Source organism: Acomys minous (genome assembly GCF_964271855.1).
Source record: "Acomys minous genome assembly, chromosome: 4".
Classification (NCBI taxonomy): Eukaryota; Metazoa; Chordata; class Mammalia; order Rodentia; family Muridae; genus Acomys; species Acomys minous.
Window position 1 is genome coordinate 91,447,389 of NC_140486.1, and position 25,792 is coordinate 91,473,180.

The 25,792-nt window shown below is 41.6% G+C and overlaps 1 protein-coding gene across 7 annotated transcripts in view; it reads left to right on the forward strand.

Moving 5' to 3' along the window:
- Window positions 1-3,338: 3,338 nt before the first annotated feature.
- CREB1 (cAMP responsive element binding protein 1) overlaps window positions 3,339-25,792 on the forward strand; it is a 60,383-nt gene continuing 37,929 nt past the window's right edge. For 2 of the 7 annotated variants that reach the window (XR_014778709.1, XM_084779298.1), the window contains exons 1-2: window positions 3,345-3,533; window positions 21,779-21,900. Coding sequence is in view for 5 of the 7 variants with exons in the window: in XM_084779298.1 (XP_084635424.1) it covers window positions 21,787-21,900 (114 nt within the window). In the remaining 2 variants the exon portion in view is untranslated. Of the gene's footprint in view, window positions 3,534-21,778; window positions 21,901-25,792 lie in introns of all 7 variants that reach the window. The other 5 variants (XM_084779302.1, XM_084779300.1, XM_084779303.1 and 2 more) reach the window with 5 other exon arrangements.

Consider the following 25,792-nt stretch of genomic DNA (forward strand, 5'->3'; position numbering starts at 1 on the left):
ACTGGGAGGAACTTGTTTACAAGCCACTAAATCTTTATTATAACAACCCAAACTCACTAAGAGTCAGGATTTGAACTCAAAGATGTTATTAAAAATATATATATATATATATATATATATATATATATATATATCCACATAGAAACTCACTGTTTTTTTTTTTCAATAAACATTTAGTGAGCACTGCTCTATTCTAAACATCATGTTGCTAGGATGGAAAGGAAGAAAAGCAGGCAATAAAAAAGACAGAGGGAAACCTGCCCTCCACGCGTATTATAAGAAAACTGAACAAGCTGGACATGGTGGTGCACGCCTTTAATCCCAGCACTCAGGAGGCAGAGGCAGACAGATCAGGGTGAGTTAGAGGCCAGCCTAGTCTACAAAAGCGAGTCTAGGACAGCCAAAGCTACACAGAGACACTCTGTCTTGAAAAAAGAAAAACAAAAGCAAAAAACAAAAGAAAACTGAACAAATAATTACAGGTATGATAAATCAGAAAAGAAAGTGACAGATTACAACTTGATAAGAGTAAAGCATTCTAGCCGGGTGTAGTGGTGCACACCTTTAATCCCAGCACTTGGGAGGCAGAGGTAGGAGGACTGCTATGAGTTCGAGGCCAGCCTGGTCTACAAAGCAAGTCCAGGACAGCCAAGGCTATAAAACAAAAACAAAAACAAGAAGTAAAGCATTCTGGGGAAAGTAAAGCATCATGCAAAAGCCTTGAGGTGAGAGCCTGCCCTTGAAGGGAAAGGAGAAGAGCCTGCAAAATAAAGACTAGTTAATATGGCTGGAGAGCAGAGAGAAAAGGAGACGGTGGGAGAGACAGATCCAGACAATGGCGCTTACCCAGTGTTTATGAAGAAAAGGGCTTTCGGCAGGGTAGCGACCTGACTAGACCGATGCCACAACAATTCATTTGGCAGCAGGGCAGCAAAACAGACTGGAGGGAGGCAGGAACACTTGTCGAGAATGCGGGTGGTGGCCACCACTGCAGGACCACAAGCAAGAGATGAAGGCAGCTTAGCATAGAGTGGTGCTGAAGGAATATTGAGTGGCCTGGGGGGTCGGAGGTCACGCAGCCAAATTTTCAGGAAGCAGATAAGCCACCTGAGCCTAACTTGTGTCAGAAGTGGGCTAAGTTTCTAGTGCCCTTGAAGAGATGTCCTGGCCCTCTTACTGAGCTAAAGATGGTAAGAGGGAAGGAGGGAGGGAACAGAACAACAAAAGGTGGGGAGGGCTGACATCCTGTGGCCATCCATCCACACCGACCTGTAGCAGAGGCTGAAGACCAGAGAGTCTGAAAAAGAGAGAGAGAGAGGGCATCTCAAGGCAGTAGCAGAGGATGAGACCACAGAGGGAAAGAGACTGTGGTAGTATCAGGGTTCAGAGGATTCCAGCCCAGGAGTCGGGGATAAAGGAGAAGCTAGTTGTTGAAGAGTAGGGCTAAAAGGAAAACTGGCCAAGAGAAGAGGGCAGAATGTGTTCGGAAAGAGGCCCCGGTGGTCAAATGCTGGGACGGTCTTGTAAATGAAGGACTGAAAACTTTGATAGGCAGGAAGAATGTGACAGGTCAGAGCCACTGCAAATGAAGACGGGTGGTAAGAGACAGGTGGGACTCTGAGAGGGATTTAGGGAGGACTGTTTTTTTACTTTGTTTATTGGCCACACATACTACCGTGTACTTTGATGTCAGTGTGAGGTCAAAGGGCAACTTGTGGGAGCTGCTTCTCTCCTTCTACCATGTGTGTTCTGGCACTTGACCTCAGATTACAGGTTTGGTGGCTTAGGGTCTTTATCCATCTCGCAAGTCCCAGAGAGATTTTTTTTTTCTCTCTTTTTTGGTTTATCGAGATAAGGGTTTCTTTGTGTAGCCTTGGCTGTCCTGGACTTGCTTGGTAGACCAGGCTGGCCTCAAACTCACAGAGATCTACCTGCCTCTGCCTCCCCCAGTGCTGGGATTACAGGTGTGGGCTACTGCACCAGGCTCCCAGAAAGTTTTGTTGTTGTTGTTGTTTTTTGAGACAAGGTTTCTCTGTGTAGCCCTTGCTGTCCTGTACTCACTTTCTAGACCAGGCTGGCCTCGAACTCCCATTGATCCACCTGCCTCTGCCTCCTGAGTGCTGGGATTAAAGGCGTGTGCCACCGTGCCCGGAAAGATAAAGAATGGAAGAGGTGTTAGAATGTTGACAGTTCTGGCTAAGAAGCTGGGAGTGGTGGTGTAAGCCTTTAATCCCAGCACTGGAAGGCAGAGGTAAGTGGATTTTTGTGAGTTCAAGGCCAGCCTGGTCTACAGAGTGAGTCCAGGACAGCAAGGGCTATTACATAGATAAACCCTGTCTTGAAAAACCAAAACCAAAAACAAAAACAGAAAAACAAAAACAAACAGAAGGAAAGGAAAATCAATGACTTTTCAGTGCAATGTCCCTGGGAAAACAGGGATAAGACACAGAATGAAAGCAAATTCAGTGTTAGAAAAAATAAGAGCTGAAGACCAGCAGGAACAAAATTATAGGAAGAGGGCTGAACGGCTCGACAAAAAAAGGTGAAGAGCTGGTGGAGGGGAAACCTCAGAGCGGTTGCAGTAGTTGGAGGCCACGGAAGTCACATTGTGAAGTTTCAGGGTGCAAAGGGTGGGAGCTGCGCCAACGCAGCACGCAGCCGCAGCAGAAAAGGCAATGCAGGATGTTGCCTGAAAAAAAGGCAAGCTGGTAGGGTGAGGGTTTATTTCTAGTGTTGGCAGCCGCACCGGCCAGGGCAGATCGCTTTTCGGGCCTCGGCGGGAGGACAACGTATCCCGGGCCTCTGGCTGTCCGCCCAGCGGAGGTGAATCCAACTTGCCACACGTTCTCAGCAAAGAACCAGCTCGCCCCCTAACCCCCCATGCAGACAGTTCTCTGCAGATCCCCCTGGTCGGTGGCCGGTGTCTGCACCCTTTCTAGCATCGCCCTGCGGCTCTGGGCCCCCTCGAAGTGTCAAAGTCTCCGGGCCGTCTGCTTCCGCCGCAGGAGCAGACCGCGCGGGGTTTCCAGCAAGTCCCCGCCACCCCGGGAATCCCCTCATCTGGCCACACACAAAACCCGCTTCCTCCAAATTTCCTCAGCGGGCGTCCGAAGCCTTCGCACAGCCGCCATGAGGTTTGGGTGGCTCCTCCAGAGCCGGTCCCAGACCGCCTACACCTGCCTTCCGAGAGCAACCTTTTCGCCGCTCCCGGAAGGGACCGAAGGCCTTCGGCAGGTTCCGCAACTAGAGCGGGGGCGGGGCCTCTCGAGCGGCTCCGGGCGGAGCTCGGCTGTTTCCGTGAGTGGCCGCTGCGCACTCGGCACTGGGCGGCGCTGGCTGGCTCCCTGGCTGCGGCTCCTCAGTCGGCGGCGGCTGCTGCTGCCTGTGGCCCGGGCGGCTGGGAGAAGCGGAGTGTTGGTGAGTGACGCGGCGGAGGTGTAGTTTGACGCGGTGTGTTACGTGGGGGAGAGAATAAAACTCCAGCGAGATCCGGGCCGCGAACGAAAGCAGTGACGGAGGAGCTTGTACCACCGGTAAGAGGAGCAGGAGGAGGAGGCAGGAGCCCGAGAGAGCCGGGGGGACGGAGGGGGGCCGGGGAGGCGCCGGACACCCGCACTCGGGGCCTTCCCCTCGCAGGAGGGGCCGCGGTAAAGATGGAGCCTCCGCCCGAGCCCCACAACACCGCCGCCGCTCGCAGCGAACAAAGAATAATGGCGGCGGACTGGAGCCAGCGGCTGCCGGGCGGCAGCGACTCTGCCTGCAGCCAGCGGCGGCGCTCATGGCGGGGGGCGGCCGGGGCGGGGTGCGAGCGAGCGGGCGGCCGGCCGCGGCAAGCTGGCGCCCGCGTTCCCGCCGCCGGGCCGGGCCGGGCGCGGAGCCGGAGCGGAGCGGAGGAGCCGCCCCGGGGGAGGCCGCCCGCCGCCGCCGCCCCCCGCTCCTCGCCGCCGCCTGCCAGCCCGCCCGCCCGCTCGCTCGCTCGCTCGCCCGCCCGCCCGGGCACTGCCGGGCTAGCCGCCCGGGCCGCCGCCTGGGTGCCCGTGGGGGGTGGAGAAGGAGGAGGAGGAGGAGGAAGAAGAAGGCGACAGTTGAGGGCAGAGGAGGTGAAGGTGCTGCCGCCTTCGCGGCGGTGCCCGCTCGGCGAGGGTACGAGCCACAACGTCCGACCTGCTTTCCTCTCCGCTCTTTGTGCAATAAAGTTCGAAACCCAAGGTTTTCTCTGGTGCTGTATTTTATTCTTGCCCCTCTGCCCTGCTCCCACGCGGTTGGAGAAAATCCTTCTTTCTGCCCTTGCCTGTTTTAAGGGGGATTTTTTTTTTTTAAACACTATTTCCCTCACTCCTCGGTTTTGAAGACGAAGAAGAAAAACAACTCGGTAGTCATGGAAATATATTCTTTTGGGAAAGAAAGGGGTGCTAAGAAAACATATGTGTAATAACTTTTTACAGAAACTGTTGGGATCTTGTAAAAGGGAAGCTGGTGTTTGAAAACAGTTTCGGTTTTAACCCTTTTCAGTAAGATAATAATCACTTGAGGTCAATCGTTCAGAAACCTTTCTTAGAAGCGAGTATTAGCCTAGGTATTTTTTGTTTTATATCACTGAGGGAGGCAACCTTGCCAAGGTTTCTGAGTCATCTGGATCTCCCCTTGCTCACTCACTACCATGTTTCTCATGTGCTTGTCTAAACTTTAATGGAGGGTTGATATAATTCTCACGCTAAAAATAGTCGTTGAAACTATTCATTATTTGTGTATTCCCAATCTGAGGTAGATGACAATTTAAGCCAGCAGAGGTTGTGGTGTTTCTTTTTTCCCTCTTCACCTAGAATATTGGCAAAGACAACTGTCACAAAGTCATAGACATATTAAAGACAGAAAGACATTTTTAAAGGACATTGCAGTATGACCTATTTAAACCTGCCATATCCTCTCAAAAGTTAAGGGTTTGTTGCTAGCCTCAGTTTGCATCGCATCTGCCTTCTAAAGATTTAGCATAAGAGACTTTTGGGACATCTTTTAAAATCTTGTGCCTCTATGGATCATTTCCCAACTGAAAAGCAAAGCCCCAAATCTTTACTTTGGAAACGCACAGTTGGCTTTTAAAACAACTAGTTACTATACATTTGAATTGTGATTGATGCACACAAGGCTTTTGGTTAGGAATACATACTCATTGGTAATAGAACCATTGCATTTGATTTTCTTGTGTGTGTCAGTAAGGACTCTGAAACTTGACTATGTTGCACTGCTGATCTTTAGCAACTCAACAATTTGCCATTGTCAAGAAAGCTAAGACGCAGTAGTGGGAGTGGGAGTGTTTCCATAGGATTTGAGGAAGTTATAAATGGTAATGATGATGATAAAATAGTTTATTTTTCCAAAAGCTTTTCAACAAACCAATAGTGATGATACATGAAGATGATTCTTCCCCTGTGAGAATAAAATAAAAATTTCCTGATGTGTATTATTTTCTTTAGTGTTGAGATATTTTAAATTTTATTTATGGAGTCTTTTATGGAGAATCAAATTGACTCTCAGCAATTGCAAGTGAAACTTCGAACACTTTTTGTCTACATTAATTTTTAAGCATTCACCTGGAACCTGGCAATAAATTGTAATTCTCCCCTAGGTTAGTGAAAATTATAGCAGCATCCTCTTTCTTCTTTTATTTATCTATTTTTATTTTTGGATGAATCTGTGCATTTAGCAAGCTAATGAATTATTTGAAAGAATTTACCTAATGGACACTAAGTGAACATTTCCATTTGGAATTTAAAACTAGTATTAACCACTTTTGAACAGTTTTTTATATAAGAGCCTCAAGAAACAGAAACCTGATCCATAAAATTCCTTTTTCCACTTTAAAAAACTTATTTGTCAGATCTGAAATTAGGAGAAATCTCAGTTTTCTTAGAGTAGTTGTGTCTCGTAAGACTCATTGGTTTTGTGAATAGTTGCAGAACACCAAGCATTTTAAAAGCATATATGCCTTTAAAAAAAAAAACCAGAAGAGAACATTGTTTACTTGTGACAGTGCTTATACTGTGTCACTGAAAAGTAACATGTTAATCATTCCATAAACAGGTTAGCAAGTACAGCCATATAAACTTGCCTACTAGGCATTCCTGTAAACATCTTGCTGTGTTACTTCCAGTGTTGGCTCCTGTGTTTTGAATAGTTAGAGCTCAACTCTGAGCTTAAGAGTATACAAGGTATCAGAAGAAAGACAATTACAGTAGTTTCTCTGTGCATGTGTGTGTGTGGACTTGACTACTGTCAGAACATGTGACAGTAACCCATAATGATTAGAATATTTAATACGTCCTATGATGGGCAATATAATGAAAAAGCAGCCATTCGATTTGCAAAAAAAAAAAAAAAAAAAAAAAAAAATCAAGTCTGGGTTTGAATCCTAGCATTGCCGATCCTGTCACATACCTGCACTTGGGAAATTTTGTGACCAAGGGAAAGTAATCTAATTTCTCTGCCTCAGTTTCTTCAATTGTAAAATTACAATAATAACATGTATTTCTGGGATTTTTGAGATAAATAGAAAGTGCTTTTCCTAAGGTGGTTCTTCAGCAAATAACTGTTCATCTTAGCTTTTACCTACCTTTGGGGCTTTCTATATATAGGTGTCTTAATTTCACCAAACTCACTGTATTTAATATACTGGGGCAGAAAGACCAACAAACCCAATTAGGAATTTCACTCTCTTTACTTTGAAGGAACTGTTGGAAACAGTTATTTGTCATTAGAAAACAAAGGAAAGAGACCACTTGGGGAGGTAAAAAGGGTTTGGGATTTTTTTTGTTTTTATATTTTTAGTTTTGTTTTTAAAAATTACTCAGTTGTAGTACAAAATATAAAGTATAGCAAAAATATCCTATATTCTGTGGCATCTAGTGTTGCCTGTTTTCGGAGATGCTCCGTCCATATATAAGCAAACGTGTGTATCTCTTTGTACAGATAATGACAGACTCTACAGACTGTCTTGAATTCTCTTCTCCTTTCCCTCTTTGTCCTTCTGACACTTTCCCCAGGCTACTTATAACGGCTTAGCAATTGGTTTGTATAAACACATAAAGCCCCCTTTAAAAGATCTTTAAGATTTATATGTATGTATGCATATTTGAGTGTATGAATGGGCATCCTGTCTGTGTAGGAGTTCAAGATGGTCAAGACATTGGATCTCCTGGGACTGGAGTTGCAGGCAGCTGTGAGCCACCATGTGGGTGTTGGAACCAAACCTGGATCCTCTGAAAGAGCAGTACGCTCTTAACCACTGTGCGGTTTCTCCATCCTGAGCTTTTTAAAAGAAGCAAATCTATTAACCATTTACTAAGCTGCTTCATGCATGATATTTTAAATTGTAATGCCACCAAGCTTGGTAGTAGTGGATACTTTTAATCCCAGCACTTGGAGCAAAGGCAGCTGGATCTTGAATTCAAGGCCAGCCTTCTCTCCAGCCAAGGTTACATAGTGAAACATGGTCTCAAACAAAAGCTTTTAAGAATCATTTGAGTGAAAAATAATGGAATAGTTTGTCTGAGAGAGGAACTTTACATTTCAACTGCTTTATTTTTAGCTCTGCTCTATAAACATTTTAAAAGATTAAGATGTATATAGGGACAATCTGTGCAAAAAGTTAACAAAGTGCTCTGACTTGTAACTTTGCTTCATTAAAATTCTTATCACCCTGAATGTTCAGTTATTTTTTTTTTCCAAAAGAGTATTGAAAGTTTTCTCTATTGATTAAAAAAAAAAAAAAAGATTGTTTCATTTAGGCCAGTGTTTTGTTTTGTTTGTAGGAGAGGATGGGTCTTTTCTTTTTGTTTGGGTTAGTTGAGGAGGGTCTTGTTACATCGTCTAGACTATCCTAGAACTCATTATGTAGCCCTTGCTGGCCTCAGACGTGAAATCATCTGTCTTACCTTGTAGCCGTGTGTGTACTAGGATTACAGGACTCAGATATTTTCTTTTGAGAAGGTATTTCTTAGTTTAACTGATCAGTGAGTTTTGCATTTCTTGCCTACATAGACAGCAAATAGGTTGGCACCCACCTGTCTGCTGAGGCTCCCACTGTCCTGCTTCAGTTTTTTGATTGTTGAAAGCCCTTAGTCGGTCAGCTGGACCAATAAACTGCATCTCAGCCCCAGCACTGAGCACGGCTCAGGAGCTCTTTGTTTCCTCTGGGCTCCTCAAAGCAGTGTTAAGCTATAGTACATTTTTAGTATACGTGTTACAGATTTTCTAAACAGTGCACCCCACTGTTGTCTTTTAGTTACTAAAGAAGGTCGTCATGATAGACTTGTTTGTAGGGCTAAGGGATTAAGTTGAGAATGACAGTGTTGTGGCCATGCAGGCTGCAGGCTGTATTGTTTTGTTTTGTTTTTTGTTTTTTAAGACAGGGATTCTCTCTGAGTAGACTTGGCTGTCCTGGACTCACTTTGTAGACCAGGCTGGCCTCAAACTCCGAGCCATCTGCCTGCCTCTGCCTCCAGAGTGCTGGTATTAAAGGCTTGTGCCACCACACCTGGCTTGCAGGTTGCAGTCTTATAAAACTACTCTTAACTGTTACTTGGAGGGTTTCTTAGTATTATGAAATATTAGCATACTACTTGTACCTGCTGCATAATTAAGGTGTGTACCAAGCAGTTATAGAGATTTGATGAGTGAGATTTGTTTTGTTTTGTTTTTCTAAACAAGGTTTCTCTGGCTGTCCTAGAACTTGTGATGTAGATCAGGCAGGCCTTTAACTCAGAGATTCACCTGTTTTCTTTCCAAGATTCTGAGAGTAAAGGCATGGCTGATTTAGAATCATTGTTTCATGCATAAGATGCTCAGTTTAATTTTTTAAATTTTACAAATAAAATAAGTGTAAACTTCATCTATAAATGTAGGGTTTGTTTGTTTATTTGTTTGTTTTTTGAGACAGGGTTTCTCTGTGTAACAGAGCCCTGGCTGTCTTGGACTCTCTTTGCTGGGCTGGAACTCACAGAGATCCGCCTGCCTCTGCCTCTGCCTCCCAAGTGCTGGGATTAAAGATGTGCGCCACCACCGCCCAGCTAAATGTAGGTTTTAAGGTTTGAATAAGGGTAGCCATTTAGTCTTTTCCATCATTCAAAATGCATTTTCCCCTTAATATGTGTACACTCTTGCCTATGTTCTCTTACTTCTTCCAAATAAGTGCATTTAAAAATATTTATATATTTTGCCTAGATTATCTATTGGATTACCTGAAAAAGATTGCCTTTCATATTCTCATTCATTTTAGCAGATAAACTTACCTATAATTTATGCACACATTAGATATTCTAACCATGAAAATTGCCCAGAATTAAGTACTTAATTCTTGAGGCTATCTACATAAATGTCAGCAGTTGTGACTGGTCATGTGCCTCAATGAGACCACTTACATATAATGAACAAGGCGATTTGATCTAAATAGATCAAAGCAAGGTTTGGTAAGGAGGTGATTGACACAGATTTTTTTTTTTCCCAGAAAAGAGAAAGAATTAATACTTGGTTGAAGAGAGTGAGGCAAGTGGGAAGATAAAAATAGCTAAGTAAAGACTGATGAGGTGCCGGATGTGGTGGTGCATGCCTTTAATACCAGCACTCGAAAGACAGAGGCAGGCAGAAGGTTGTGAGTTTGAGGACAGCCTGGTCTACAAAGCAAGTCCAGGGCAGCCAAGGCTAAGAAATCCTGTCTCAAAAAAAAAAAAAAAAAAAAAAAAAAGACTGATGGAGGAGGAAAGAGTAGGTGTGAAAGTTGACTGATAACAGTAGTGGTGGAAAGTTCTTTCCCAAACATTAGTGGATCTTTGAAACTTAAGATTTGTTTAATCCATCTTGGTTTATTCCTAATAAACTGGTTATTTACATGTTTCTGTTTATAATTATGATATAGATGTAACAAACTATGCTAATTTCAACCAGGATATAGTAAGACATTTTTCAGGTTTTTTTTTTGTTGTTGTTGTTGTTTGTTTGGTTGGTTGGTTGGTTTTGGTTTTTCAAGACAAGGTTTCACTATATAATGGCCCTTACCTGTCCTGGAGCTCTATGTAGAGCAGGCTGGCCTTGAACTCACAGAGATCCGCCTGCGTCTGCCTCCCAAGTACTGGGACTACAGACATGTACCATCTCACCCAGCTTGGACTTTTTGTTTTGGTGTGATTTTAGTAGTTAGTTTGTTTTGTAACAGAAGTCTTCCCACTTACAGCTTGGCTGGCCTGGAACTCACTTTATGGACCAGGTTGGCCTTGGACTCAGAGATCTACCCATCTCAGCCTCTTATGCTGAGTGCTGGGATTAAAGGTGTACCCCACCACAGCCAGCCACTGTTACTCTTAAGGGGTATCATTTTCTTGAATCAGTAGAAGCCTTATAGTTTGCTGCAAATAATAATAGTAATATCCTGCTGTTGTGTGTTGCTGTTTATAAACCTAATTTGTTCATGGAACATTTGGTGATCATCAATTCACAGTTGGTAGAATAATCACAAGAAAATTTATTCAGGTAGTTAGGAACATAATTCCTGGATGTTAAGTGTTAGACACTGTGAGTAAAGAAGACTGAATCCATCTCCTACCCACAGAGAACTTGAAGTACATATTGTGGGGTGTGGTGATGAAGAGACAACTCAGTGTTGTCGTGAAGAGTTTAAAGAGAAGAAAATTCATTCGGGAACTCACTCTGTAGACTAGGCTGGCCTCGAACTCACAGAGGTCTGCCTGCCTCCGCCGCCTGAGTGCTGGGATTAAAAGTGTGTGCCACTACCCTTGAGGCATGAAAGTTTTCATTTTTATTTCTGGTTCATCAGCTTTGTTTTTCTTCTGTTGCTTGTGCCTTTAGTATTTCCCTCACCCCCAGCACACACAGGGTTTCTCTGGGTAGCCTTGGCTGACCTGGACTTGCTTTGTAGACCAGGCTTGCCTGGAACTCAGAGAGATCAGTCTGCCTCTGCCTCTCTGCCTCTGCCTCAGCTAGTATCTTTTCTTCTTTTTAATGTCACATTTTTCCGAGTAACTCTGAAAGCCCATCAAACGAAAGCACTGTTTAATGAAAAACAAGCAACTGAATAAATGTGGAGCTGTATTCTGCCTTCTGCTCCTCTCCACTAATCTGTGTCCATATACTTTTTTTTTGGAATGACTTATGAAAGAAAATGAAGATGAAAACCAAGAATTTACAATTTTGAATATAACAAAATAACTGGCTAGTTTTGTTTGGTTTTAGTAAATTTATAGTGTCATTGGGTGTGGTGTATTATAAACTTCTTTATTTGGGAAATTTAGTCTTTTTTTTTTTTTAAAGAGAGACTGTAAAGTTTAAACAGGTACTCAATTGTCACAGGGAAGCATTCTTTTTTTTTTTTCTTTTTTCTTTTTGTAGCAGTATGTCTAGAAAATGTTCTCAAGGCTCTTATTAATAACTACAAAAGTTTGTCTCTAAGCATATCAGCTTTAGTTTATAAATAGCTCACTTGGAGAAAATATTCTAGTGTAGGTCATGGGAAAATGCGTTAATTTCATTATTTTATTAATCAGATCTGTACCACTAGAGAAGTCATGGCCTTTCCCCCCCCCCCCAATTTCTTATATCCCAGTCATTTCCAAATGGTTTTCAGTAACTTACTAAATAGTAATGCTTGTTTAGAGGGAATGTTTATAGGTAACCAGGTCATACCTATTATTTTAGACTTCTCTCCTTTGATATAATATTGTGTCTCTAACTAGATTGTAAGATCCTTGAGAGGACATTCTTTTGTGTTTTAATCTGTTCTTTCTTGGTTTTCAGCACAACAACCATTGTGCAGGAAGCCCAGAACATTTCGTTAGTGATTTACTTTTTGAGGGCCATAAATTTGAAAGGACTGGTTAGCAGTATTTTTTTTTAGTGTTGTACAGTTAAAGAAAGCAAATAAAACTATTTAGATGTTTCCTGTAATTGCAGATTTTTCTTCCCTTGAGGCAGGATTTCTCTGTATAGCCCTGGCTATCCTGGAACTTGAACTGTGTACCAGGCTGGCCTTGAACTCGGAGATCTGCCTGCCTCTCCCTCCTGAGTGCTGGGATTAAAGTTGTGTTCCACCAGGCCTGGCTTGACTGTAGCTTTTTTTTTTTTTAAGCTAAAGAGGATGTTTATTGTTTGTAGCTTAAAAAGTGTCTTGTGCTTTGAGTTTTCATTAATTCTGATGCTTTACATAGTAGTATCTTCCTCTGAAGCCTAAGAATAGTGTTGCAGTTATGTTCATCAGAATGACTTTGAGAAATCAGTGTCATGATAGTTAAAAAGTACATCTCCCTGGAAGGTTGGACGTGATGTTAATTATTTCAAGATCAAAGATGAAAATACTGAACTTAAAATAACTTGTCTCAAAATGGTACATAAAGAAAAATATTTTGTATAATACTATAATGGCGGATGTATGTCACTTTACATAGTAGTATCTTCCTCTGAAGCCTAAGAATAGTGTTGTGATTGTATTAATCAAAATGACTTTTTGAGAAATCAGTATCATGATAGTAAAAAAGTATATCTCCCTGGAAAGTTGGACTTGATGTTATTTCAAGACCAATGATAAGAACACTGAACATAAAATAACTCTCTCAGAACGGTACATAAAGAAAAATATTCTGGGGACAAACATGGGAAGCGTCTTGCGCAGGTGCAGGCAGTCCACCCGGAACTTCAGGGTTTTCTGCTGGTCATTTTTCCCTATGAGCTGTCTTTTTTTTACTATGTTTCAGCCTTTAGTAAATTGTGTTTCTGAGTTTAAAAAAAGAAAGAAAGAAAATATTTTGTATGCTACTATAATGGTAGATGTATGTCATTATATATTTGTCCATATTTATAGTGTGTAACACCAACAATAAACCGTAATTTAAAAAATACAATAAAACATAAAATTTGTACCATTGTGTGCATGATAATTTATCAACTTATAGAATATCCATGGTCTGTTTTAAGTATAGTCTTTTATATCTTGGGTTTTTTCATTTGCCGACTGACTGGTAAGCAACATATAATTAAAATAAATTTCGTTTTTTGGGTTTTTGCTTTTGTTTTTGTATTCTGTAGAGCTTCCTTGTTGACTATACAGACAATTCTCCACTTTTATCATATTGAAGGCTGTGAGTATAGCCCTGAAGCCTGTACATTCCTTACAGACCTCTCAATATCTCCAGTAGTTTGTGAGGTCAGAGCTGAAGCCAGAGAGTGGGTTCTAAGACCCCTGCCCTATCAGGGAGCTGCTTTCACTGTTCCATATCTGACTTGTAAATATTTCACCAAGAATAGCATTTCAAGACTTAGTTCAAAATAACTAATGCTGCTGCTTTAAAAACACATGGAGCGGGCATGGTGGTGCACGCCTTTAATCCCAGCCCTTGGGAGGCAGAGGCAGGCAGATCTCTGAGTTGGAGGCCAGCCTGGTCTACAAAGTGAGTCCAGGACAGCCAGGGCTACACAGAGAAACCCTGTCTCAAAAAGCCCCCCCCCCAAAAAACAAACAAACAAACACATGGGCGCTGTGTCCATTGAGTGTAGTAGTCTCACCTACTCATTTAGGTTTTGCTAACCACATCAGATAGAATGCTAAACCTTTACCTTCAGCTCTTACATCACTTTGGGGTCCTTACAGTTTGGGAATTGAACTAGTTTATAAAGTAGAACTTAATGATAGCTTTGCCCTCTGTCAGTGTGAAAACTGCTTTTATAAAAGTAACTACTTGTTGAAGGTGTGTAGTGTTTTTTATTTTTAAGAAATGAGCTTCAAGGTCCATTTTGTATCACTTTATATGTAGTCATCGCCTGAAGGCTCGGCTTTTTGAAAAGCTTAATGTAAAACTCGATATAAGGTGGATGGATGTTTGCAAAGAAAGTTCACTGGGAAGAAATGGGATAAAAGTGTTGCCAAAAGAGGCCAATGGGATCACTTAGTGGGTAAAGGTGCTTGTTGCCACGCCTGATGACCTGAGTTCAGTCTTAGAACCTACATAGTAGGTGAGAATTCACTACAGAGTTGTCCACTGACCACCATACTTGTACATGCACATGATAAATGCTAAAACAAAAAACAAAATAAAAACAAAAGAACAAGTCTAGGGCTGGAAATAGGCTCAGCGGTTGAGAACACTGGCTGCCCTTCCAGAGGTCCTGAGTTCAATTCCCAGCATCCACTTGGTGGCTCACAACCATCTACAATGAGATCTGGTGCCCTCTTCCAGTGTGAAGGTGTAGATGCAAGCAGAACACTATATAATAAACAAATCTTTAAAAATAAATAAGTAAAAGACTAATACCATCATTAAAAAAAAATGTAATCATGTCAAATGCTACAGAGGTGTGCTTTCTTGCCAGGCAGCACTGTCTCCGTGTGACCAGATAGCAGAAAGCTTGTTTTCAGAGCTATGTGTAGTCTTACCTTAAAGAAAACGAGGCAAGAGAATATTACCAGTACTTTAAAAACAAGACAAAAACTTTGGATTGATAATGTTCGACAGCTTTCTTTCTTTCTTTCTTTTTAGTTTTTCAAGACAGGGTCTCTCTGTGTACCCTTGGCTGTCCTGGACTTGCTTTGTAGACCAGGCTGGCCTCTAACTCACAGCAATCCACCTGCTTCTGCCTCCTAAGTGCTGGGATTAAAGGTGTGCACCACCACTGCCCGGCCTGACAGCTTTCTCATTGAAAGGAACTACATACTAGATTTTCATAAGTGACTGCTGTAAGTAAGTTCCACAGTTTACATAATCTCTTAACATTTTCCTAGTTCACTCTTGGAGATTGCTTGTATTGAGAACTGTCTTTTTTCTTAAGCTGTGTTACATGTTAAACGTGTTAAAACTGGCATTCCAATAACCTGGTAATTACAAAACTCCAGTAAACCGTTCAGTACTAAAATTAAATTTTCTCTGATTTAAATAAATCAGGGCATCATTAAGCAACAGTGCAGTGTTGCTGTTGCTGCCTCCACTTGAGCAGTGGTTAGCTCGCAGTGGTATTTACAGTGGGTGCAGCGTGTCTGCAAAAGCATGAGAACTAGAAAGCCTTTCTTTCCATCTGGCATTTATTCAAGGATTTGTGTGTGTGTGTGTGTGTGTGTGTGTGTGTGTGTGTGTGTGTGTGTGTGTGTGTGTGTGTACACATGCGCACCCTCTAAGTTTGCAGAGCCAGAAGAGTGTGTCTGATTTCCTGGAGGCGGAGTTACTTGTAACTTATAAATTAAGGAGGCACTTGTAAACTACCTGGTGTAGGTGCTGGGACCTACGCTTGATCATGGAAGAGTAGCGAACACTAACCAAGGCTCTCGCTCTCTCACTAGCCCCTAGAATTAAGTTAAGTTGTTACATTATAATCGCCTTCATATTACAGGGTTTCTTTTCTTTGTTATCTAGAGAAGAGAGTTTAAGTATAGATGTATTCTCTGTTTGAAAAAGGCCTTGGTAAGGGCTCAAATTTGAGAACACAATTTACTCAACTTGATATAGATAGCAACTTATTTTGTTTGATGTCTTTGCCTGTCTTGATTTGTTCTTTCAAAATGCATACAACAAGTTTAGACATCAGTTGAGGTTAGTAAGTATTGAGTTAGGTATGTCTGTAAAACGGTATGCATATGATGAATGAATATGCCTTTTTCTTACCTGGTTTCGAAGAAGGGTAGCTATATTTAACACGAGGATACTATTATTAGTCTCAGAAACTTGGAACATTGCTCAGTTTCTATTGATTACATACGTCTCAATTCTGATAGATTAGACTTAAAAAACAGATAAAACTCAATGTTTCAAGGCGAATAGCCAGGAAGAATGTGCAGGGATGGGGGTGGAGTAAGGCAGGGGAGTGTAGACAGTGCCATACTGCCTGTGGGACCCAAGGGTTTGCAACTCTTCAGCCACAGTTGAGAAAAGGAGCATCCGTCCAGAGGTGGAAGGATGGATGCGTTGACAAGGCTTTTAAACAAGTACAAAAGAACTAGAAATTATTGTGACCCATAAACGGCTTGATATACTTCTGCAGAACGTGTGTGTGTGTGTGTGTGTGTGTGTGTGTGTGTGTGTCTGTGTCTGTCTGTCTGTGTGTGCATGCGTGTGCAAGTGTGTGTGAGTGTAGGTAGCTGCTGAGGCCAAAGGTGTCCGTTCTTGTGGAGCTGAGTTACAGCTCAGTGTGATGTGGCTCATGGAAACCACACACAGGTCCTCTGAATGAGCAGCACACATTCTAACTGCTGAGTCATCACTAGCCCTAGTCAGTTTTTAAATTGTGTGCCCCAATGTGCCTTTTACTGAAGTTGCCCTGGAAACATTTGCCTTCTGTCCATGTGGTCTCCTGAAATCCCTGGAATGAGTTGAGGATGAGTTGTGATCTCCTTGCGTTGAGGAATCTTTTCCTCATTTTTGATGAGGTTATTTCCATGTTGTCAAGCAGCAGCTGTTTTATTACTTAGAAATGCATTTCTTTGAAATCTTATCTCACATCTTTTTTTGTTTTTGTTTTTGTTTTTTTCCCCCCCAAGACAGGGTTTCTCTGTGTAGCCCCTGGCTGTCCTGGAACTCTCTTTGTAGACCAGGCTGGCCTCAAACTCACAGAAATCCACCTGCCTCTGCCTTTTGAGTGTAGGGATTAAAGGTGTGCACCACTACACCCAGCTTTTATCTCACATCTTTTTTTTTAAATTTATTTATTTATTGTGTATGAGTACTTTATCTGCAGAAGAAGGCAACGGATCACATTACAGATGGTTGTGAGCCACCACGTGGTTGCTGGGAATTGAACTCAGGACCTCTGGAAGAGCAGGCTGCGCTCCTAACCACTGAGCCATCTCTCCAGCCCTATCTCACATCTTTAAAAGAGTTAAATTTATGAATTTAGATGTAGGAGCTTAAATAGCTGGGTTATAAGGAAGATCGATTTGCTTCTTTTTTTTTTTTTTTAATTTTTTTTCATTTTAAAAAATGTGTGTGCATGTGTGAGACTAGCATGTTTGTGTGGTGCTAGCAGAAGCCAGAAGATAGCTTTGGATTCCAGAGGTTAGAGCTACAGGTTATTGTGAGCTGCCTGTCATGGGTGCTAGGAACCAAACACAGGGCTCTGCAGGAGTAGTAAACAGTCTGCACTTCGGAGCCATATCTATCTAGCCCTGTGAGGGTGGAGTTTCCAAAACTGTAGAATGTTGAAGATCTTAAGAACTGAGGTTTTTATGAAAATCAGAATATTTTAGGAAAAAATAAGTGGAGGTATACAACCACCTTTCACTTAGTGATTGTAAAAGTGGCAGTTTGACTTTCTTTGATGAGCTTTAATTTGCAGTTTGATGACAATTTGTGTTAACTTGGGGTAGACACGTAGGGAGGTAGTGCTGCCAAATTTATTCCTGATTCAGCACACTGCTGTGTAGTGCTAATTAGGGGAATTTAAACGCTCCCTTGTTAGGACAGGTTCAGCGGTCAGCCTCCATGATATGGGTAATATGCCACACACAGTACCAGCAGGATTTTTACTAAGCTGGTTTTCCTATGCACTTCCACCCTCTGAGATGGTAGACTTTTTATTTGCCTGCTCTCTTGCCCTGCTCCTGCACTGCAGTATGCAGGCTTTAGAAGGAAAAGTTGTCTAAGGTTTCATTCTGTTTTTTGTTTTCTCTTAGTTGCTAGAACAATGCTTAGCATGTAGAAGCATAAAGCATATAACGTAGATTGATTGAATTTAAGGCTACAGTTAGTAAAGTAGATTAGTAAAGGAAATTCTTTTGTTGTAAATTAGCCCATTGCAATTTAAAAATTCTAAGTCCAGTAACTTTTAAGTGTTTTGATTTAGCTGGGTGGTGGTGGCATGTGCCTTTAATCCCAGTATTTGGGAAGTAGATGCAAGTGAATTTCTGTGAGTTCGAAGCCAGCCTTGTCTACAAAGTGATTCCAGGACAGCCAGGACTGATACAGAGTGAAACCTGTGTCAAAAAACAAAAAGAAAAAGAGTTATGATTTGAAAAAATACAATTGTGCGTGATGGGTGCGGCAATGATGGCAGGTAGAGGATGCATGTATGGAGTCCGTTTGGTTTTCTCTTTTTACTATTGAGGGGGCTTCTAGGAATCAAACTCGGGTTGCCAGGGTTGCATGGCAGGCACCTTTACCAGCTGAGCCATTGCCTCTGCACCAGGCTGAGTCCCCAGCCCCAGGGTCTAAGTTTTATATTCTTACTTGTTCAGGATCCCACGAATTGTTTCTGATAGGTAAGTCTGTGCCTAGATACAACACTGGGGTTAATGGGAAAACTGAAGGTGCTGTCCGTGCTGCTGCAGTCTTGTTCTTCCCACACTAGAGGGCATGAGCAGGCACGAGCTTTTGAGGTGTGACATAAGTGCTCAGGCTGACTGGCAGAATGGTGGTGATGTGCCTTCAAGGTGAAAACGAAGAGTGTCTGCTGAGGTTGGATCCAGGAACCTTCTCATCTGCCCAGCACCTACCAGCACTGTTTTGTTTGTTTTTTTGTTTTGTTTTGCTTTGGCAATGACTATTTGTGCCATTGCCCATTTGGTTGGTATTTTTTAAAGCTAAAAGTTAACCGTTTAAAGCTGGTTCCTACCCTGAATAAGGGTCAGTAACCACCTGAATGAGGTAGTAATAAAATACCAGCAGTTTAGTTGGAGATACCATACCAATGAGAAAGAATATTATCTAGTTGGGGTGGGGGTGGATGTGAAAATCACAGCCCTGTTTTGAGTGTCTTCAGCTATAATTACTTAAAATTTCTCCTTTTATTGTAATTTAGTAATGAATCTTGCTTTCTGCACCAAAAACGCATAAAGAAGCTTTATACCTTAAAAAAAAAAAAAAAAAAAAGAGTAGTCTCAGGGCGTTGTCAATGGAAACAAGGAATGTGACCCATCTTAGACTGCCGTGCATCTAATGGTAGGTCAAATGGTAGAGGGAAACTATATGTGGATAGCAACATAGCTTTATAAAGAAAAAAAGTATGGCTTGGAATAAAGTCTTTTAAAATGATTGTGTATGTTTTATCTGCAGAAGAGGTATACCGGTATTCATTTACTGCTCCTGAAATGAGTACTTTGTATCACATGCTGTTTCCTTCAGGTCAAAAGTGTAGATACCTTGGGATAGCTAAATTGTTTTCTTCTTACATTCTATGCTTTTCTTTAAAAATTTAGAGTAAAACTGCAATGATAATTTAGTAAAGTTTCATAATTGGGTTATTTTAGCCCCTCCTCCATTTGTAAATACAGAGTAAACAGTTTGCCCTAAAAAAGTAATTTTATATTAAAAAAAAAAAAGTGAGGTTTGAGAAGATGTCCATCAATGGGTATCTCCAAATCATTGTTGAAATACAGTTTTTGGGCCGTAGCGCAGAAATATTTTTCATGATTTTTGATATTCATGAGTTTTTTCTTAAACTTCAAACATTCTTTTTTGTTGTTATTTTTAAGTTATGCTAACAAATAATGAATGAGAACAGAGAAAGAGACAAAGAAGCACTTGGCTGTACAACCAAGGCAGGACCCAGAGTGTGTGTGGGTCAGCCTTGCGTACACAGTGAGAAATACAGGTAGTGGTGACACATAGTAATAGGCCCTCCAGCTCCCCTTGGTCACCGGGGCCCCTAAGCCCCAGATGCAGCACATCCGAGGCGACATAGGATCTGCCACCTACAGCTCAGAGCACTCATTCAGCATGATGCCTTTATTGAGAGATGTCTCAGTGTCTGGCTGGTGGACTCATGGGGATAGCACACATCTAGCTATGGCACTTAGGACTAAGGGGAGTTACTGGTACCCTAGGAGTGTTTCATCCTGTGCTGAAGATGCCAGGAGGGTGGTGACAGTAACAACCCATGACCAAGCAAGGGGCCTGTTGAGGTGCTTCATGATGTCCATGGCCATGCAGTGAGGCAGAAAGGGCAGCTGCTAGGACAGCACTCAGGCACCGCTTCAAACAGTCTTAAATCAAGCCAGGCATGGTGGGACATGCCTGTAATCCCAGCACTGAAGGACACTGAGGCAGGCACGTGGATCTCTGTGAGTTTGAGGCCAGCCTGGTCTACAGAGCAAGTCCAGGACAGCCAAGCCTACACAGAGAAACCCTGTCTCAAAAAAGCAAGTAAGCAAACAAAAACCACTCTTAAATCTATGTTCTCTAGAAGGAAAATAATCTTAGCAGTACTGATACATAAAAATACTACCAAATGGTGAGACTTGTCACCCTATAAGAAATGCTGTAGATACCACTTCCGGCTTAGTGTTTAATTCCACACACCCTTTCCATGGACACACCTTCACATCTATTATTTTACTCTTTTTTTAAAATCATGAATGAGATTCTTTTCTATTAGTGTCATTACATTGTAAACAGGTTTCTTTTTATTGCATTAATTATTTTGATATCCCTCTTAAAGATAGTGTTTCTAGTTTTGTAGTATTAAAAAACATTCTACATCAAATACTTTTGAACTAGATTTTTGCGAACAAATATTGAGAGTTTCATGTTGACTCAAAGTTGCACTTGGGTTGATATTGTGGTGGCCATGGCAGTTACTTCTTCTGAAATCCCAGGAGCTTTATGGCTGTTTTAAATAATGATGTTGTCAAGTCTGGTGACATTTTTATTTTGCCATCTGTGTTTTATGGATACTGGTACTTTTAAGTTTCTATATTAATTTCTGAAGGGACATTTTATCTTCAATTTAAAGTTTTATAAATAACGATGTGTTGAATACTGGATACATTTTTGATAGTACATAATGATCATGAGGATGAATTTCAATTTTGATAATTAGCTTTAGAGTTGTTTGGTAAAGCATTGAGGTTTCTCTGTTGGAGAGATGAGTCTAGTTACCATTCATGATAAAATTCACTTTTGTCTGGTAGTATGTCGGCACTGAGTCATAAGAGGGGTACACCAGAAGTATAACCTTCCCTCAAAAAATAGTTAGAAAGGATTTCTTTCCTGGTTATCTGAAAACTTACTAAAATTTGTATGTAACTTCTGCAGCTGGAAGCTCTTCTCCCTTGGCTTTTGCTTCTCTGAGGTGCCAGAACACTACAGAAATATGTAAAACTCTTAGCAAAACAAGGTCTAAAAAGCACTCAAGTCCAGTGTTGACTTACCCAGAATTTTATAGTCAAACATAAAACGGTGTTCAGCTCCTCTCTCTGTGTGTAGTGCCATGTTGTACTCGCCATAGGTGAGGAGTACACCTCAAGACTTTCTCAGTGATTGGAGTCTCTGATTGGGCTCTGGCCATTTATTCTACCTTTTACCCCTGTATCCCACTACATGGGCTTTTTCAACTTGGGCTGCTTTGCCCTGTCACCAGTTACCTCCCAGGGAGCAGCTTACAGTTGCTCTGCTTCTTGCTTGGACAGGAGGATCTTCAGACTCTCAAACCTGACCCAGGCTCCTGCTTTCTACCCTCTTTCTGAACCTGACTGGTACAGCTCGGGAAAGTCAGCTTTGCTGCCACCTCTCCAGTCCTCATTAGTAAAGGGAAAGTCGAGAGAGGGACCGTTCCTTATTTCCTGTTAGAAAGAAACAGAACCACCCAAAGGAAGACTTTGGATGTATTCATTGTTTGTTTTTGTTATTTGAAGGTATGAGGGTTTCTAGCTGAGCAGATTTCTGTTTTAACTAGATGTCTAAGTACGTTTACTAGCCGAACCGTCATGCAGGCCTATTTATAACTTGTAGTTTGCCTTTAAAGTCACAAAAGTACAAAGCACTGTAGTGCTTGTAACAAACACTCTTCCATATTATTGTAGGTAACTAAATGACCATGGAATCTGGAGCAGACAACCAGCAGAGTGGAGATGCTGCTGTAACAGAAGCTGAAAATCAACAAATGACAGTTCAAGCCCAGCCACAGATTGCCACATTAGCCCAGGTATAAATTATGTGGAGAGATTCCAAGCTGTGTCTCTTCCAAGAGCAATATGTATCCAAGAGGATTTAATTTTCAATAAAAATAGACATAGACTGAATGAAATTTTCTTAAGAATATCAGAATTCCTGCTACTATTAGCAATAGTGTATGTTTAGGAATTATAGTAATGATTAACATATTAGTAAAATGCATCATTAAACTTTAATGTAGTATGTGTAGGGATATGACCCAGAAATAATTACTTTTTTACTAACTAATTAATTGGCCCTCTCAAAGCAATGAAACCTTGATTATGACAGCTGCTTTGTTTTTTTAGTTTTATTTTGGTTTTGTTGTTTTTGCTTTTAATACCACATAGACTTACTTTGGGATGTGGGGGTGCAGTTAATTTGAAAGCCTAGTTTATATATTCTTATACTAAAAAACAGAATAAGGAAATTAATTGATGTGTGACTCAGTCCTAAGGATGATAGCAGCCTCTGTCCTGTGCATTTTAAACACATTTAGTCTGGTTTTGTTTTAAGTGTCCTGCCCTTAAGGCTGTCATCTCTTTTTTTGTTCTCTTTTTCCTTTGCTAACATCTTTTTCTAGATATTAGTGAAGCAGTGCTTAATATAAATGTCAAATAAATAGAAACCTGCTAGGGTAAAATGTGGTGTTTCCTTTTCCCATTTTTGGACACAGAATGTCCTGTGTAGCCTGGGGTGGCCACAAACTCCCAGAGATACACCCTGTGGATTAAAGGTGTGTATACTACAACGCCTGGCTGTTGGCCTCGTTACAGTGAAGGCTCCCAGAGAAAAATAATCCTGGCTAAACTTTGCTTTGCCTCACTTCAATTTCTCCAAGAGTTAAAAATCTCCAATGGAGTTGGGCATGGTGGCACTAGGAGGCAGAGGCTGGCAGGTCTCTGTGAGTTCTAAGCCAGCTTGGTCTACAAAGCAAGTCCAGAACAGCAAGGACTGCAAGAGAAACCCGATCTTGGGGGTGGGGGCAGGGAGGGGATAATCTCCAATGGAAGTGGCTGATGAGAATAAATCCTGGGAAATACAGAACTCAGCCCAGCTGGGATGAGGGTGGGAGTGAGTCAGAGACTGGAGCAGGAATAGCGAGTCAGAAAGAGTAAGCAGGCTGACTGGGTTTTCTCATAAGAGAGCTGGGTTCCCCTGCAGATGGCAGAGTGACACAGCACCACGTAGGTGAGCTTGGAGATACGTTAGTCTATCAGGTGAGGTGGCACTTAGTGCAGGCTTGGTAAAACCCGCACAGAGAAATCAGGGCGCTTCTGAGCATTCAGCTGAGCAGGCTCCTTGGGGATGGCACCCTTCAGCATGTCTTCTGTCCTGCTCAGCATATTCTGTCTGTCCTGGTTGTTCCCCGAGTTGACTTTATAGAGTCATCTTGGAAATGCTTTCTGCTCTCGTGACTTTTTCTTAATTTGTATCCTTGATTAAGTAGAACATGTAGCTAACAGAATCTTGAGAAGAAAAGATTAACTGGCATAAGAATTCTTGGTAAGACTTTTTTTTTCTTTTTGGAAGTTTTTTTTATGGTCTACTTAATGTTGCTTACAAATTTTGAAAAGACTTAATTTTACTTCTTATATCTGTTATATTATAAAACCCTTAGAGCCCTACTTATAATGAGTACTAATAAATTGGTTTGTTTTTACTCTCTGTATTCAGTAGGTCTTTTATCGTGGAAACTCAGACCCTCAGTCTTGGGAGATTTCTTTCAGTTAGTTGGTTGTTTTTTATATCTTCCAGGATCCTTGTGATCCTGCTGTTATGCTTCTGGGACTATGTTTTGTGGTAGTTGATTTGTTTGTTTGCTTGCTTGCTTCATCTTCCTCATTTTCTTTGATGCTTTTTAGTCTTTTTGCTCTACTTCCTAGGAGTTCTTCAATACACTCCATCCTGACTGGTGAGTTATTATTTTGTTATCATGTTTCCAAGAGTTCCTTTTGTTCCCTGGGTGGATCTTTGGTATTTTCATAGTACGCTGTGTTTCATAAGGCATTGTCTTCTTTTATCCTCAGAAAAGGGGCATTTGTTTGGGGCTTTATTTTGAGTTTCTTCTTTTCACATGGCCATATAGCTCTTCATCTCCATTCACCTTACTCTCCACTTTCCTTGTAGAGGCCTTCACCAAATTGTTAATACTCTGGATGTCTGCTCGACGTTAAAGTGGGGCGAAACTAGGAGGTAGGACTGTAGCTTAGTGGGAGAGCATGTACGTACACGTAGACAGCCCTTGGCTCATGCACATGCAGTGATTAATAGACAGACTTAAAATGACTAATAAGCTACTTTGGAAGCTTTGTGAATATACTTGGAGCCCAACAGCTCCAAACCGTGAACTTAGCTGTTAGGCAGTGGTGGTCCTAACTGTTAGTATCTTGGATCTTCTTGAATTTGACCAGGTTCCCAGTGGTTTCACTAATCCTCTGTTTATATGAAAAGGACCTGGGAACCAAGAGAGGGAAGGGACCTGGGGTTTCAGACTCAGTCTCAGTCAACCTGAAGTGTTAGGTGAGTAAGACCCATCTGTGTAATTCTCCATTCGCCTCTCACAGTGGGATAGACTTTTCTTCTACAGTGATTGAGAAATACTCATTTCTTCCCAAAGAGCTTACAGTGCACCCTTTATTAATTTTCAGCCCTTCTTTTCATGTTGCTTTTTACAGTGTGGGAGCTCCTGAGCATCCGGGTATTTGTGCTGCAAGTCAGGCTTTCCTTTCCTCTCTGTTCTGACGATCTGGGGTCTTCTTTAGCCTCCAAAACTACTGCCTTCTTTTCTAGTCTCCACACTTACACGATCATACATATAAAAGTGAAATCAGTTTCATGAAATATGATTTAGAATTGAGAAGGAGACATGTTCAGTGTATTATTAGGCAGTCCTCCAGCATTGAAGACCTAAAAGTGGAATATGTGGTTGAATGTAGACTTTAAGAAAACTTAGCTTTTCTCCTTTCTTCTTGCCAAGTTACAGTTGTAGTTTTCATTTGCTCATCCCAGTTCCTTAACAAACACACCACACTTACAAAAGTAATCTTTTATTTTTTGACAATTTGAAATATGTATATAATGTATTTGGGTCATGTTATCACGTCTTTACCCTTTTACTCTCACCAGACTCCTTCCTTCCATGATCTCTTCTAGTTTGATGTCTTTTCTGGTTGTTGTTGTTGTTGTTGTTGTTGTTATAATCCACTAAGTTTAACTATGATTGCTTACATGAACATGAATGGGGAGTGAGTTACTGAAGCATGAACCGCTTGTCAGTGGCTATCCCACTGAAAACTACATCCATCCCTCTCCCAACAACCAGCTAATAGTTCCTCACTGAGAGAACTGATGAAGCCCTGCCCCAGTCCGGGATAGAATGTGACAGGTCCTGTCTTACACATGGCTCATGCAGGTGATGAGAGCTGTAGTGAGCATGTTAGTGTCTCAGCTGTGTCATGTCCAGAACAGCATTTCTTCCCGTCCTCTGGCCCTTACGTTCCTCCCACCTCCTCTCTACTAGTGTTCCCTGAGCCTTGGAAGAAGGTGTATGTCATATTTTGGCATAACTTCCTATTAACTCTGACTCTAGGTACTTTTTAATGCCAGTTTTTAAATACTAGGAAAGCATTGTAAAGCTAAGGCAGGATGATAATGATTTTGTCAGTGAATAGGAGGGGGAAGAAAGCAAGATCAGTCCAAGTAGTTAGTAAAGGAAGAAAAGTAATCAACATAAATATATATTATTTTGCTTTTAAAATTTAAGGTTTAAAAATACCTGTGGTTTTGACCATGAGAATGTACAATTTTAGTTTATTAAGACAGTGCATTGTGTCCCTAGGCTGGCCTCACACTTGGAATAATAGTCCCACCTCAGCCTCCTC